Source organism: Azolla caroliniana, unplaced genomic scaffold (assembly GCF_043228905.1).
Source record: "Azolla caroliniana isolate FFs.n. ecotype wild unplaced genomic scaffold, voAzoCaro1.0.p SCAF_5, whole genome shotgun sequence".
NCBI lineage: Eukaryota > Viridiplantae > Streptophyta > Polypodiopsida > Salviniales > Salviniaceae > Azolla > Azolla caroliniana.
Genome location: NW_028230440.1, coordinates 6,769,035 through 6,785,745, shown reverse-complemented (window position 1 = coordinate 6,785,745; position 16,711 = coordinate 6,769,035). Strand labels below are relative to the sequence as shown.

General features: G+C 39.7%; 2 protein-coding genes across 2 annotated transcripts; one reads left to right on the top strand and one right to left on the bottom strand.

Annotated features, from left to right (window-relative positions):
- Positions 1 to 3,047: 3,047 nt before the first annotated feature.
- LOC147863960 (uncharacterized) lies at positions 3,048 to 5,555 on the bottom strand. The gene is made up of 4 exons (XM_087319602.1): positions 5,034 to 5,555; positions 4,196 to 4,612; positions 3,449 to 3,632; positions 3,048 to 3,287 (listed from the first exon to the last, which is right to left on the bottom strand). Exons 1-4 carry the CDS (start codon positions 5,476 to 5,478, stop codon positions 3,194 to 3,196), a joined length of 1,140 nt encoding a protein of 379 aa, XP_087175728.1. The 5' UTR covers positions 5,479 to 5,555; the 3' UTR covers positions 3,048 to 3,193.
- Positions 5,556 to 10,193: 4,638 nt separating this feature from the next.
- LOC147863959 (uncharacterized) lies at positions 10,194 to 12,842 on the top strand. Its single transcript, XM_087319601.1, has 2 exons — positions 10,194 to 11,886; positions 12,006 to 12,842. The coding sequence occupies exons 1-2, from the start codon at positions 10,209 to 10,211 to the stop codon at positions 12,179 to 12,181; spliced, it is 1,854 nt and encodes a 617-aa protein (XP_087175727.1). The 5' UTR covers positions 10,194 to 10,208; the 3' UTR covers positions 12,182 to 12,842.
- Positions 12,843 to 16,711: the final 3,869 nt, after the last annotated feature.

Here is a 16,711-nt window from a genome sequence, read left to right as displayed (position 1 = left end):
TTGATGTGATAGTCGCTTATTTGAGTGGACTTTTGAGCATCAACATTTGTTGCATCCTAGATTGGAGGAGACATACTTCTCAGTTATGTTTGTTCCACTTTCAAGGCTAATGTAAAAACTCCAAAGGAGATTAGCGTGACAATAGTTATATAATGTAGTCCTACGCAAGAGAATATATTAAATAAGATATATATGTGCGTTCGTGTTGTGTGTTATATAGAGGAGAGAAAAAGAGAATACATAAGATTTAACAAAATGTGTTGACTCAGCAAAAATGGGAGATGATTATACAATTAAGCTAAATATGTTACTCAACATAAAACAACTATTATTCCAAGATAACCAACACTCTACATAACAAATGGACTTAGATTGTATAGAACTTCTAAACAATCCATGAACAATCTAGTAATGGAGGGAGGGTGAGTGGGGTATCTAAGGTGTCCATTCCACTTACGTGTTCATTTTATTGATAGTTTTTCTCTCTTCTCTTCGTCTTCCTCCTTTCACCTTCCTAGTGAACAACAATGAACTTATTTCACACATGAGCTATGTAAATACACTACGATAACAATGGTCAACCACGTCAATATGTATAAGCTGGCTCTTATATAAACAAACAGCTACAAGAATAAAACACAAACAATGAAGAAAATATGTCAAAGACTAACCCTCATACCTCAATACTGTGCAAAAGAACTAGAGATGATTATACAAATCGAGTTGCAAATAATGCCAAACATAACTACAGATCAAGGAAAGCCACTTTATACATGAGAGTGGCTTTGGTTATATACTTCTTTTATGAATTTACATGTAGAAGTTAGGAACAATATAGTAATGACATAAAAATTAGTGGAATATATTAGGAATCTATTTCACTCAATCAAATGTATCTCTCATTCATCAAGTCAATGGCGTACTTCTACACACACATGCTCTAAGGAGCGTGTATCGTGCACATGGTTAAGCCTATAGGCTATTATCTCAACACGCCCATTCAAGCTCTACTATTTTGAACTATCAAGTAGAACACAAATTTGGCCTTTCGTTTAGGCATTCGAGGATAACATCATATTCCAACATGCCTTCACATATTTCTTCTTCTCTCTCTCGTGGGTCCCCTCTCTCTTTTGTGCTCACTAATCACATTTTTAAAGGACCATGAGTTTTGTTCTTTTCGTGATAATGCAATGGGTAGGGGACATTGTGCCCCACAATAACTCTTTAGTGCTCTTTCTTAATGACAAGATTGTTGACCAATATGGAACTAGTTCCTAATTCTTCTTTGACACTTCATTAATAAGTTTGTACATTTGTGCTAATAAGTTCTCGTGCATTTTTATCCTTCATTTCCCTTTCTTTTGGATAGTCCCCTTTTTCTAACACACATTGTTCCTCTCAGGCTCCCACTATATATATTCCTATATGAAACATTTATTCATATAACTTAAGGAGGATTGGTGTTTTGAAATATTTTGTTTTTCTCGTGAGAGCATGTGAGTGAGATAACCCATGGAGGCATCTCACTCCATTTGTATGTTTGAGATACATATAGTATAATGTCATCCTCGAAGGTCAAGTATGACTTATGAAACCAAAACCAACTCATTTTTACATAATAGGCGATGAGTTCACATGCGATTCTTGATGTTGAAGAAGGTCACCAATAAATATCATAGTTGAGAGGAATGTTGTGTTGTGAAAGGAATACATGTATGGAGTGAACCATTGTCACAATTCAGTATAATGTTTAGCATTGTCACAATTTGATTAGGTTTACAACTAACATTCTTTGGCCATACAACATTTATTGTGATGGTTGTGTTTGACTGAGTGTCTTGTTTTCCCTACATATTTCTTCATGTGTTCCATTCATCAAGCATGTTTAATGATGTTATGCGCTTCCATGACAAAGAAGAACTCAATGCTTATGTTAAAAAAGGTTATGCTTTCATCATATGTGAATTGATTATTTCTATAATACTTTGTTGTTCTCAATAATCATTACAAGCTATCTATGAGCATTGGGAAACTACACACAAACACATATTCAACAGATTTATGTTTGCATTTTTTTAAGCGAAGGTGAATGTGCCCAATGAGCTATACGACAACTAATGTTATTAAAACTCTAGATAACCTTAGTTTGAGGTCGTGCATATTAACATATTCTCAATAACATATAGTGAAAACGAAGAAGTTGCACATAAAGGGCAACAAGATATATTATTCAAGCATCAATAATAGTTATACATTCTATTTGTTTTTTGTTAATAGCATTTATTCAGTAAGTGGGTATATGTCGTTGATTAGAAGTGTGGAGAAGAATTGGGTTGATTTTCATGGGATAGTACATGAAGAATACTTCTGTTTAAACTTTAAAGTCATAGATGAAAAATACAATTACACAACCAGTTTGAAGAATCATCGGCTCAAAGGCGTCATATTTAGTCTAACATAGGAACTTAATTTCCATTTTAGACCTATTCTTCTTATCTTATATTATTGTTTTTCAATGTCACATATCCCGCAATAGATACGAAGGCACTTCAAAAGTATCATCTTTTCCATGTTACAAAAAAGTAATTGTCATCCTTTTACCGTACATTGTTCACACAACAAAGAGGAATCGATTGTCAATTACAAAATATATGAAATCACAAATACTCAACATGATTCAATTATATATTTGGCATCCCTTCAAACATGGACGAACATGGTAGGTATTCATTTATATATTTATTGACAAGTGCAATTCTTGCTACAACAAATGGCACAACTTAAAGTATTGATATGTAGTCGATCGCCATTGTGTGAGCTTTTAGCAAAAGCATGGGCACATGTATTCACAACGAGATCATCCAAAAGATAATAGTGCTCATACAATCATTTGCTTGAATCACGACATGTGTGTAATGGTTATTTAGATTCTCGTGAGTGATCTACCTAATATTTAGGAATGAGAGAATTTCTTCAAATTGTATCTTAAACATATAAATTGTGTGGGTGGGATGAGGGATTTATAGGTGCGTTAATCATCGAACCCCTCAAAATCCACATATTTTGGAATGGATTGATTTGAGGGCATTGCAATTACAAGACAACCTCTTTTTTAAGTTATTGTCAAATACGTTACAAACATAATTCTCAAAGCAAGACAAGATGTAACTCACCGTGAGCTGGAGTTGTTTCATCGGCTTGGAAGACTCATGGTCGACGATCGAGAATTAATGCTCAATTTGGCTCCACTAATAGAATTGAGTGATTTGGATATAGACGATTTCCTATGTTATGTAAATATATGAATCATTGTGATAGTTACATCAAACATTTAAAAGGATGTTATAATAGTACAATTCTATACATTTACATAAACTTCAAGGTTCCGTTATTATTAACATATATTGGAGTTTGTTACATATTATAAAAGCTAAGGTATTTATACCTCTCGTGTTGCTTTTGTTTTGTCGAGGCAATGTATCGGGCCTTGATCTCGTACGAATTGTCAAGAAGAGCATAGCAAACAAAATTGAGTCGTGCAACTTGAGGCGTGAGCAACTCAGATTGTTTCATCTCTTCAAATTGGTGAATTATTTGCTCAAAGGAGCCAACTTCCTTACTCTTATTGGCTGTAATGATTGGAAATTCTCGAAGTCATCGCGTGAATCCATGAAATCATACATAAGCAACACAAATGTTCGGATACATGTTGATGTGGAACACAAACCATATACACACTCCCCCTCTTAGGGGGTTTACAAGTAAAAAAAAGGATGTGCCACTACACCATTTAGAGCAAAAGAGGGAACATCCTTGTAACCCTCTTTATGGATCCCATATATCAAGTTTGTTGCCTCCCAATGATGGGAAAATATCATCTCTCTCTCTATTTATGTTTCCATTCAAGCATTTCATGCTCATGTTCTTTCTAGATAGTCTAAAAATGCATCACAGGGTACAAATGTGTTCCTGCCCAATCATACATGAAGCAATTTCCTGTTGTCGATGAGATTATTTGTAGATTGTGATTTTTGTTGTTGTTTGCATTATTGTTTGTCACTTGTGATTTTTATCGTTGCCCATTCAACAACCAATCACATATGAACATGAGGGGTTGTTTTCCTATGACTATCTGGACAAAGAAGTGTTTTCTTCGTGGCCATTCACACTTAAAATACATGCATTAACCTACCCCCATAAATCCTTCTCGTGTTCTCTTCCACGCAATCAAACTCTCTAACCAAATCAATTATTGTTTTTGGTAGGCGACCTCCGACTTCAACCTCTCCCTTTGCATTTATCTCGTTGAAGCACTCCATAACAGCTTGGAACCAAGCTTCCCCTTCATGCCACCTCTCCATCCAACTAAAGGGAAGCTTATCCCATGTGTGCCAATATATGGAGAGTTCTTCCCTGATCCGTTGCAACATGAAGCTTGTGAGTTGTAGTAGTCGAGGCCTTGCAATAAATGTTGTTGCGAAAAAGTTGGATAGCTTGAGGAAACTTTGGAGATCCGGGTCACTACTCTCAAGTGCATCCATGTAACCCTTGTCTCTAAAGCTCTTGATCTCCATGTAGAGTTGTTCAGGGTAGCTCTTAACAATTTTCTCTGTAGAACATTAAATTTTAGTAATTGGGTCAAAAATCATTGTCATGACAAGTTGGGAGTAAAATTTCAAGAAAGAAACATGGAATTTTTCTCATAGTAAGAGGTGAAAATTATATTCCTAAACCTCGAAATATTGAAAACATTAAGGCCCTAAAACGTGGTTGCCTAACAACAAAATTTTAATCCTAAATCAATAACCGCAAACAAAAAACTCCAAGCTTTAAAGCATTCAAAACTCTAAAAGAACCTCAACCCCATAGAAAATCTAACCCCATTCGAAACACTAACTAAACGCATCAAAAGATAGTGCCGTTGATGGTCGCGAGCTCCTCTTGGTGAAGGTGTATTTTGGATGCAAGTCTAACGTTACGGGCGTTGCGTAATGTCATTAATGTCCAAGAAAAGAGAGAAGATGCTCAACTATTGGAATGGGCCATGATCTGGGCGGCCTTGTACGAGATGGCTTCGACCGACTTCATGTCGACGGGTATGTGGGCAGCGGACTGGTCGTGGAGGGCACGTTTAAACTCGTAGCTACCTTGGAGCCAGCCCCAGGGGTTGGGCTGGTTCCGGAGAGAAGTCTTATGGACGGTGGCATCGAAGACCGAGGACACCTCGTGTATGAGGCGTGTGGCCAGTGGGTAGCCCATTTCCTTGGCCAGGTCGCCTTTCATCCTCTCCATCCGCGCGTGCACCTCCTCCATCTCCTCCTTCACCAGCCGTCGGATCTCTGCCTCCACCGCCGGGTCCCGCACGTGCGGGCTGCCGTCATCCTCGCCGCCCGCTGCATGTGCGTCGCCGGATGCTTCGACGGGCCCCGCCACGTCAGCTCTCCCGCCAGAAAAGCAAGAAAAGCAGCGCGCCATTCTCTGTCTCTCTCTGTCACCCCCCCCCCCTCTCTCTCTCTCTCTCTCTCTCTCGGTTGGGAACTCAACGGACTCGCCTCTTCACTTTCTCTCTCCTCCTCTCTCTTTTGCTTTTTGCTTTTTGCGTCTTCTTTTTCTCCCCCCTCCATTCTTCTTATCTGCTTGTTAAAAAATACCCCCTTAAAAATCATTATTTTCCCTATTTGTTTCACTACATACCTTCTCGTTTTTTTTCTTCTATCCCGTTTATTATTATTATTTATTTCTGTTCGTTTGCTTTTTACGAACCCCCCCACATGTGATGAAGTAGGTGGGTACTCCAGACCCATAAGGCATATGTTTGCCCCCGTGAATACATTGTGTTGTGTCGCCCCCGCTGCTCTTTGGCTAATCCTTGGAACCCATCCATATCTATCATTTTCTAACAATATAGCTCTTTGTTCATGCTAAACAATTTGATCACCCCCCTATGTTCGTAACGTCTCCTATGCCCTTCCACCACCCCCTTGTGCTAGTGTTATCTTGCCAATCATAAGGTGGATGACAAATCACTCTAATGAAATATGTAAAACCTTAGGGGCATTTAGGAAAATAAGCAAAAACCAAGTTAGTTTACCCCCCTCTCTCTTTTTCTATATTATCCCTTGCATAGATTTTCTATCTTTTTTGCGGCTTTTCTTGTGCAAATCTCTTTATAATTTTACGCGTTATCATGGTGCCTTTCTCATTCCTCTTTCACATGTTGCCATTCTCTTCTCTTCTCTTTTCTTTGGGTGCCACTTAATCAGTTTTGCCATTCTCTCATACATTACATGTACGTTTCACAATTTCTATCCTATCATTGGTTGTGGTCTTGATGCCATGTTTTCTCAAATAGTCTCTTTGCTCTTTAATCGTTAAATTTTCATTAAGAAATTATTATCCATTCTTAATCTTATGTGTGTTAACAACATTCAAGTGTGATTTCTAATATGTTGTTTGACATGTGTGTACTTTTCATGTATGAACTAGTTATTCAAAATCTTGGTGTACCAAAAAATTATGAGAACTTCGCAGAAGAAATTGTTTCTTTTGTAAGAACATGTTCTCTTTTCAATGCATCACTTTAAGCAAACACCATTGGAAACGGGATTTTGACACTCCAATTTGAGAAGCATGTCTTGTTCGTATAAGTGTCTAAATATATCTTGCCACTAGGTAACTAGTAAACATACAATGACTATGTTTCTCTATAACTATACAAAAATAACATATACTCAAAGTGATATTCCTTCATCACAAACCAACTCATATAGACAATCCACCCACCATAACTAGCCAAATGAAACCTTTGCTCCAAAAGGAATATATGATTCTCATCCTAATAGTAATGCCCTTCGCCACTAGCTATTGGGCTTCATGACTCCCTAATATTTGTTAATTACTATTATTCTTTGTCACCACTAAATCACTTGTACTTCAATGGCTAACTTTGTGTGTTATAGTTCTTGGTGTTTTACTATGCTTCTGATCTCTCCTTTGCATCTACTTGTTGATGTAAGATATAACCACTAAACGATAATTCCTAACTACTCTTGAGACTAACCTACTTAACAAATTTAGTCAATAGACGTACTTGTTGAGAATCAAACTCAACTTCCCTATGGTGTGAACACCTCCTAAGACTACAAAGTGTGTGGACACACCACCACCACTATTTAACATAACTATGTGTTATAAGATGTAACTTCTATCGTGTGTCGACTATATCCCTCCCTCTCTCTCTCACGTACACATACACACACACATCTCTATTCCGCTACACAAAAATAGATACAGACGACCAAACACAAATCTCTATATGCGGTTCTTTACACTACTTATGCGCTAAATTTAAAAGGCACATAAGACACGGACGACCAAACACACTTTGATCAGATACCGTAAACTACAACACTTAATACAAGAGAATCCAAGTCCTTAAGAGTGAAACTTAAGACTTTTGTGTTTAAATAGGAGTAATCAAGTGGATAAAGCAGGGAGAGAGTTTAGAAGAACTAAACTCAAGCTTAGAAAGATTGAGAACTACAAAAAAGAGCTAAAACGTGACTTTCTCTCTTCACAATTATGTGTTCATTGGGTTTTGTTTTTTAGGGTTTCTTGTTTCACACCCAAAAAATGTGAGCTAATTCACATGGAAGAGATGCCATGAAATTGTAGGCAGAGGTTTGGGCTCTAATTTTTATTATTTATGTGTACAAATCACTTAGGGTTGTGATTTGTGATACATTGGCATTGTAAAAAGGCACCACTCACTTAGAAATCGATCTAGGCCTCATAAAGGAAGCATAACAACTCCCATCTTCCAAACCATTTATTGACTGCAAGTTGCATTCATCCAAAACTAACAAATGTCCTTTCATGTGATATTGCAATTTTATGCGCTAATTTGTTAGACTGAGTTGACAAGGATGTCCGATATGTGTTTCATTACGTATAAAGGGATCATGTTCATATTACGTTTTACCATGCAATGGTACCAATGTTAAGTTTTGACATTGGAACCACAAAGAACTAACTCCATGTTTCCCAATCTATGAAATCGTTTTGAAAATTTAAACTAATAGAGACATGACAAAAAGCCGGTAGAAAGTCAAACATTGAGTGATATAGAAATTAAATAGAATATATCGGGATGGATAGTACAATGTGGGAAAGGAGGACTCATGAAAGAAGGTGTCCGCAAGGTTGAGAGTCTAGACTTAAGGGAGAGTCTTGGCTAGTGGCTAGTGGGCACCTGCACGTTTCTCATGGCTATAAATGTGGAGAGTTATGTGTCATTGTCGTGTCTTCAACACAAGCTACATGCAACGAGTGCCTTTTGTCTCTTATGGCTCTCATATTTTGAAGAGTAAAAAGAACAAAACAAAAATCGTAAAAATATGTTTGGATGTTTAGCAAGTTTGTTTGTGTGTGTGAGATAAGGGGGCAAGGGGTCGGGAGATGTTTGGGTGTTTGAAGAAGAGACAAAACTTTGCATTGTGAGTCAAAAGGTTTTCTAAATTGTCACTTTGTCTAGATCACACCAACCTACTGGTTAAAAGGGTAGTGGTAGAGCATTCATGAATGATGCAAGCAACTGCCAATTAAATAGATACACAAGCATCCAAATGTGTAGGTATCAAATTCACTACTTCAAAAGGTTTTCCAATAGCGTTATGGTTATACTGGGGGTTTGCCGTATATTTCCTTCTTACTCACTCAAACATTTGTTGTCAGGCCTTACTTGTCTTGGGTTGGCCTAAGACATTTGCATGGAATGCTAAAGAGGGTAATTTGCTTCGTCTTGATTATGTGACCAGTGAAAAAACATTGCATGTGCATGTTTTCCATTTGTGCATTTTTAAACTAAAACTTAGGTAGTTGTTAAATTGTTCCAACCAACAAAAAACCCGTCATATATATACATGGCTTTTTGAGTAGGCCACCTTGATTGTTTTAGATCAATTGAAGATTCACCACCAACCCCAATGTTTCATGGATATCGTTTTAGGAGTTCAATTGTAACCCGAGCATGAAGAAGTCCTCATATCATGAACATGGACTTTTCAAAAGGCTCCCAAGGACATGTGAACATGTCTGCATTGATTTTTGTACAATTATTGAGTGTGAATCGAATATTAGGCATGAGAGACGTTTTCTTGACCCATAACAACCCATGATGACTATGTGAATATCCATATGAAGTGGCCAACCCATTCATAGTTGGCAGATGAGATAAACCCATTGGAATTGCATGGATTTTTTCGTAGGGGCATTTTGTTGGATGTAGGCCATTATGTAGTCGTTGTCCATGGTTTGTCTCAGATGGAAGGGAAGAAGCAAGCCAGTGCGACCAACATGGAAGGTGTTGTGCTGAGCCTGATGCATGCTAAGTGAAATTCAACCATAAGGAGGCAGCGTAGCCCCGACAGGCATTCGGGCTATGCCGGGCATCGAGAACTCTTGTGGGGCAATGATGGTGGTGGAGGGACCAGGTGGTGGTGGCCACTGGCATGGCATAGAAGTGGATGGAGAAGAGGACAAAAAAGGAGGAAGAAGTAAATAAAATAACGGAAATTAAGGCATCATTGGATCTCACAAACACACACATACACACACACACACAACACATGACATGGTTGATGTCTGTCTGTCTGTCTGTCTATTTGTCTGTTCTGTCTACGCAGCTGATTATTTTGTATATATGTGTAGAGAGAGAGCTCGTGCCCTCTTCATTCACAAGCAGCGGGCGAGCTGTCCGCGGACACAGTGTGAAACCAGAAAAGCGACAAATAAAAAGAAAACAGAAAACAAGACCACCACTACTACTTAACCCAAAAGGAAGGAAGGAAGGAGGCCACGGCATCGGGGCTCGTGTCGGAGGGCAGAGATTTTTTGTATTTATTTCTCCTCTTTTTTTTCATTTTTTCATTTCTTTAAAAGATAAAAAAGAAGAAGAAGAAAATTTAAATAAAAATAAAACGAGAAAATGAAATAAAATAAATATTTTTTTTTACTGCTGCCACGCGGCGCCTAGTCCGCATTTTCCTTCTCCCCTTCTCTCTCTTCTCCTTTCTGCTTCTTCTTCTTCGTCTTCTTCTATGACCTCTCTCTCTCTCTCTGTGTGTCTGTGACTGTGTCTCTGTGTTCATACACTGCTAGCTCCGCCATCGCCATCGCCATCGCCATCGCCGCTCTGTCTCCTTTTCATGTCTTCTCCCCCTCTTCTTTCTTCATATTCTCATCCCTCCTCCTCCTCCTCCTCCTCCTCCTCCTGCTCTTTCCTCCTCTCTTTCTCCTCCCCCCAATCCCACCCTCCCCTTCCTCCCCCATCCCTTGCAGAAGAAGCCCCTCAATCTTCCGTGCCTTTGAACCCATCCGACCTCGTCATGCCTCCTCACCATCTCTTCGACAGTAATGTCCCCCTGTCCCTGGATATGGTGGCCTCCATAGCCGCTGCTTCTGCACAATCCCAGATCCATGGCTCCTCCGTCGGCCAAGCCTCTGAGGGAACTCAGATCACCACACCCACAATGCACCCGAACCTGGTTAGTACCCTCAAATCCATCATCTGCCCATTCCCTTCTTCACCCCAAGATCATCTCGCTCACAATCAGGCTCCAGAAGCTTCCTCGGCTCCTCCTTCTCCTGCACCCTACGGTTCCTCTCTGGATTCTCTCTCCGCTCAGTATGGCGTCTTATCTTCCTCTCCATCTCCCTCTTCTTCACAGTATGGTCCCCCTCTCGAATCTATTTCTGTACAGTATGGACTCTCGTCATCGTCGTCTTCTTCCCTGCAAGGAAATGCATTGCCGTTTCTCCCTTTGGAACCGCTTTTCGCAGGCTCAGATCAGAGCCACGCCGTTTCTGTTGAGCAGAAGCGGAAGCATCACCGGATAGATCAGAAGCCATCCGACTCCTTAGCCCTCCGCTGCTCCCTCCAGGCCTTCTTCAACGTGTGCGACCCGGCCATTTCGGCAGACCTTCAGAAGCTCGTACAGAAGCAGTCGATGGAGCAGAAGAAGCAATGCGCGTCGATCGTGCCCATACACCTTATACAGAACCGACGGCCGTACAGATGCGGCTACGGCGGGTGTCTGAAAACGTTCAAGAATCCTCAGACACTGCGGATGCATCACAAGACGCACTGCAGCGGCAATGGCGTCAACAACAACAACAGCAGCAGCAGCAAGAAGAAGAGCAGTAGTGGCAATAGGAAGGATCTGAGCGATGGAGTGGGCGGGATGAGGAGGGGCGATGGAGCTGCTCCTGCGTCAGTGGAGGTTCATCATTCCCTGGCGACAGTGCCGCCATCGCTGAAGGCGGGGCAGAACAAGAAGATACCATCGCGGTGCCCGCTGTGCAAGCGGGCGTTCGTGGGGCTGTACGAGCTGAGGCGGCATTTCGGGCGGAAGCACTCAGAGGGGGAGAAGGCGCACGCCTGCAGCAAGTGTGGGAAGCGCTTCTACATCGAGGTGGATCTGAGGGACCACCAGAAGCTCTGCGGGGAGCCGCTCGTCTGCAGCTGCGGCATGAAATTCGCCTTCAAATGCAACCTGGTCGCCCACAGGAAGAAGAAGACGCATCCTCTGTGCCATCAGACGCCACAGCATCTCCCGCCCATCCTCAATCCAATTCAAGACGAAGAGCATCCGACCAGTCGAGAAGACCAAATCCCATTGCAAGATCAAATCGCACAGCCAGGAGGTGGTGGAGGAGGAGAAACCACACAGGATATGCAAGAAGAAGAAGAAGAAGAAGAAGGCATGCAACAAGAGAATCGCCATAGCTCCAATCATCATCTTCGTCTACCATCGCTGTCTTCTTCTTCTTCTTCTTCTTCAGCAGCAGCAGCAGCTCCTCTGCAGACACGATTCATTCCTCCTGGTATTGATTTAACCCGTCATTGTTTACATTAATTCAATTCTCTGTCTTCTCCTACTTCTTCTTCTTCTGCTGCTGCTGCTCATCCTTGTCTTGTTCTTCTTACTTTCTCTGTACCGCAGGTACGTCGTCAGATATGGGGGGATCGTCTCAATCACCTGCCGTGTCTAGTATTTACTCTTCTTCTCCCCCGAATCCATGCTTTCTCCCCCCTCATTGCTCACCATTCCACGCAAATGTTATGAAATCTGAGCAATTGCAGTGTAATAAATGGCTTGCTTCAACATCTGCGCTTTGAAGACGTGTTCCAAGTATTAGTTCAAGTGTGAGTGAGGGAGCTTCAGACCAAGGATCAATGGCGTTCTTAGTCTTCTTCTTCTTCTTTGTGTGGACCAGAAAAAAAGAGACGTTTTTCTGCAGATGAATGGAATATAACTTAAATCTCTGCACACATTAACGCAGGTCACAGACCGCGCCGTCCTTCTTTCACCTGTCATCTTCATCCATCATCTTAATATCGTCACCATCACCATCTCCATCTGTCATTCATCACGATTATGCAGTTCACAATTCTTCAGTTTTCTTCATTTATCATCATCATCATGGCGTGAGCAAGGTCCTGTCAGAGATCTGCCTGCCTACTTCTCATTTCTTTGTTTTAGATTTGATTTTTCGTTCTATCTTTCTTCATTGTTTTTATCTGTAACCACTTCATGTAAAGGACGCCTGAACTTCGCCAATCATCATAAAATCAGAGTAGTATCAGCTGCTTATTTGTACAAGATTAAAAACACTCGGCCTGTGATACCACTCTGCGATGGATGCCCTTTCTCTCATCTGTTATGCAAGAGGACGTGTGAGCTCTTTTTTTATTTATAATCTTGACTTACCTCCTCGTGATGATGGTGACAAGGGTTGTATTGATGACTTCTGCTAATCAGACACAGTTTTTGTATTCATGAATATGTTTCTGACATGGTTTCTATCTCATCTTCGTTTCTATTTCGTTAATGTAAGAAATGGTTAGACACAGGCTTGGCCATGGTGATCTGTCTGTTGGTTTTGCCTGCTGAATGCATGTAGTTTCTGTTTTAATTGTTGATTCAGTTAATGAGTGAAAGTTTGCTATGATTAATTTCGTATTTGGATCGTATCATATCTAATGAATGTAGATTATTTGCTGGCTAGTGTGGTTATGGTGGCATCGCCTGTTTCAGTTTCTCTTTTTTATTGTCAAATCACATCCGACACTGATTGCACAGATCTATGGCTATGGCGAGCTTCAGATCTGTCTGATGGGCACGATGATTTATTGAGAATATAAGCTAAATATTTGTATTTTTGCGTGAAAGATGAGAAAAGAGTCCCCTTCCCCCCCCCCCCCCCCCCCCCAAGAAAAAAAAACAGTTGTGGTCGTGTCAGCATTTGGCAATGGCGATCAACGAGCTTTTCCTGATCTAATAATATGCTAGAACCGATCATGACAAATCGCGTGGAAGAAATGTATAGGAGGAGGGCAGAGACCATGAGGGACCATGACATGGTTGTCGGAATAGACGAGAGGTTATGTGAGAGAACGTAGAATGACATGGTTTTCGGAATAGACGAGAGGTTGCGCGAGAGGACCTAGATTGATCATTCCCACACTTGGTTATTGGAAGAGACGAGAGGCTATGCACGAGGTCCTAGATCAATCATTCCGACACTTGGCTATCGGAAGAGACGAGAGGTTATGTAGCTGAGGACCTAGATTGATCCTTTGGGGGTGGGGGGTGGGGGGGGGTATCGTCTCACTGAAGGTCATTGGCTACATGGGATTGTGAAATACATGCATATCGAAGGGTCGTTCGTTGTTGTGTTGTTATCGAGGCCTAGGTTCTATCTAAATTCATGGATGTGCACTTTGCCAGTACAAAAAACCCACTTCATGGATGAAGCATTATTGCCTTTTGTGGTTAATTAGGGAGACATAAAAAAAGACCGGGAGGCCTCGAATACGTAATCGTGAAAATTAATATGGTTTTGGTACCCAACTGGGCGAAATTAATATAGTTTTCATATGGTTTCAAGGCACAAAAATGACGTAATCTTCGACTTGGAGAGTTGAGAAAATATGGGATTTCCTAAACCCAAAGAGCCATGAAGGAGCTCTTCAAGGGTCATGAAGGTGAGAAATGCTATGAACTATCACATTGTTGTCGAAAAGTTAAAACTCGAGGGGTGATAGGAGCTACTCATGCAAAAATTGTTGAGGGAGATTGTCCATCTAGCGTGTGAACTCAGATGAAAACAAGGGTAGGCACATGGGCATGAAAACCCGTCATTGTACTCAACTTTCCCTTTTGAAGCAAGCTTGACCTTATTAAATAATAGTGTTGTTGTTCTATAAGGTCGTGCATAACGGTTGATTGACGTTGGTTGAACTTGCAATTAATTATTGATTGAGATCGGTTGAACTTAAAACAAAGAGATTCAGTTGGTAGTGAAAAGACATTAAGAGTTTATCTATATCTATATCTATATCTATATATACATATGTATGAATGTGGGGGCAAGACATTGATTGTACAGACTAAAATTACACTAAATTCGAAACTCCAACCCAGTGAACAACCATAAACATGGCCATTCATTCTTTCGAGGGGTGGCAAAAAGCCAAGAACACTCCAATCAACTCCTATGCCACATTATATATATTTCAAAAAGGTGACAATGATTTCAAACTCCAATCGCACGGTCAAAATTTGTTCCTTTCCTTCTCAAGTTCTTGTAGGGTATGCCCATGTGGTCAATCCAAATTTGTTCCTTTCTCTTCTCCATGTGGTCAATCAAATTTGTTTCTTTTTCTTCTCAAGTTCTTGTAGGGTATGCCCATGTGTTCAACATAAGTTGTTCCTTTTTCTTCTCAAGTTCTTGTAGGGTATGCCCATGTGCTCAATCAAAATTTGTTCCCTTTCTGTTCTTGTAGGGTGTTGTAGATATTATACAAAAGTAATAGTGTAATATTAAGATAAAGTTTCACTACTTAGTTGCACTTTTATTTTAAAACTAGCATATAATATTGACCTTCTTCGCCTCCATTTATTCTAAAATTAATGAAACCCTTTAGGATTGAACATCAACTCGAAGGATATTCCATGATATTTCTTGGTTATACTCCCTCACCATCACTAGTGTTTAATTGGTTGTACAACTTAAATTCTTCTTTGTATATCTTGATGCATCAAGTATCTCCAAAATCTGTGTAGAAAGGATCATTTCTTGTACAAAGAGTTAGCTTTTTGTCGTGTTAATTATCCATCATTCCATTTTAAAAGCATTGCTTTATCATGTGACAACATTTGTGTAACACCATGATTTTGGCCCACCAAATTCATTAGTAGTTGCAATTTTCCTTCGGTCTTGAGTTTTATAGTTTAAATGTTTTCATATAATGATTTTCAATTAGAAACAAGATATTTATTCTCGACTTTTTGAAATATGAGTAGTACTCTAACTCGATAAGAGGAAAACAAAAGTTTTGAAAAGATAAAGTCATGCAAAGAGGAGTTGATGTTTCACTATTTTTTCACTTATATAATTGGGCCCTATAAAATCTACTACTAGAAATACACAATATGAGAGTGCTAGTGTGTTGGAACAAAGGATACCTTGACCATTAGACAAGAGATTGGGTCTAATGAGGAGGAGAGTACATGAAAATCACTGCATGCACTTATAAGGAGAAGCAACAATAGAGGAGAAAGCGTGCACTTCGAGAAATAGATCACCTTGTTATCGATTTCGTTGTTCTATTCTTATGGTATGCTTGCAATATGATTGTGTGGATGAATTCCCTTCATTGGTAGCCCAATTATTAATATAGTGAGGTCATGATAATGAGGTATGCCATGGGGATGATACTCCCAAAGACACCTAACTAAACCAATGGATGTCACATAGTGCCACCAAAATGTTAGGTGTAGTGAATTAGAGTTCAATGGACGATCTATTGATAAAAATCTTGACATTGCTAATTTTGCATGCCTAAAAAGCTGAATTTTATATCTTGTTATGTTCCATGCACATGTTTTAGATAAAGAGAACCTAGATGTAGCTAATAGCCATTGATATCCACCTCACAAATGTTGTGAATTTGCCATCTTCTTTCACTTTTTTACCTTGCTAATTGCTTTAGATCATCAATCAACTTTTGATGAATATCGGTTGATGCTCCTTACCAACAAATCTCTTAGTATCAAGAAATAAAGCAATGGTTATGGATGGTGATAAAACTTCTCTCTTTTCATTAAACAAATCACCTAACTACTCTTAACGAATATTAATATCAAGGTCAACATCATCACGCTCACTACTTTCATTAAACAAATAACCTAATTACACTTGAGAGATTTTACCATCAATGTCAACATCATCACCCTCTATACTTTTATTAAACAAATAGCCTAACTGCCATTCACAAATCTTACCATCAACGCCAACATCATCATGCTCACAACTTTTATTAAAGAGATAGCCTAACTACTCTTCACAACTCTTACCATCAAGATCAGCATCATTAGAGTCATATGTTGATCCGTTAAGTGGCATGTTGCATTTTGAATCTCTAAATTATTGTCAATTTTGCTAGTATATTAATCTACTCAAATGACATTAAATTGGCTCCATAATCTCTTCACCTACCGACGTATTACTTATGTTTCTCCATTTTTGCTATCAAATTACTACATCCATCACTCATAATCAACCAATGACTCCCTCAGGGCTTCTTATGGCTATGTCCCTTTGTTAAATCATGCATCTTAAATAAATATGCAAATTGGCTAAT

Coding starts and splice junctions, on each gene's coding strand:
- LOC147863960 (XM_087319602.1), bottom strand. CDS start 5,478: ATGGCGCGCTGCTTTTCTTGCTTTTCTGGCGGGAGAGCTGACGTGGCG. Junction 4,613..5,033: donor GATCATGGCCCATTCCAATA/GTTGAGCATCTT, acceptor AATGTTCTACAG/AGAAAATTGTTAAGAGCTAC. Junction 3,288..3,448: donor AAACAAAAGCAACACGAGAG/GTATAAATACCT, acceptor TACATAACATAG/GAAATCGTCTATATCCAAAT.
- LOC147863959 (XM_087319601.1), top strand. CDS start 10,209: ATGTCTTCTCCCCCTCTTCTTTCTTCATATTCTCATCCCTCCTCCTCC. Junction 11,887..12,005: donor GACACGATTCATTCCTCCTG/GTATTGATTTAA, acceptor TCTGTACCGCAG/GTACGTCGTCAGATATGGGG.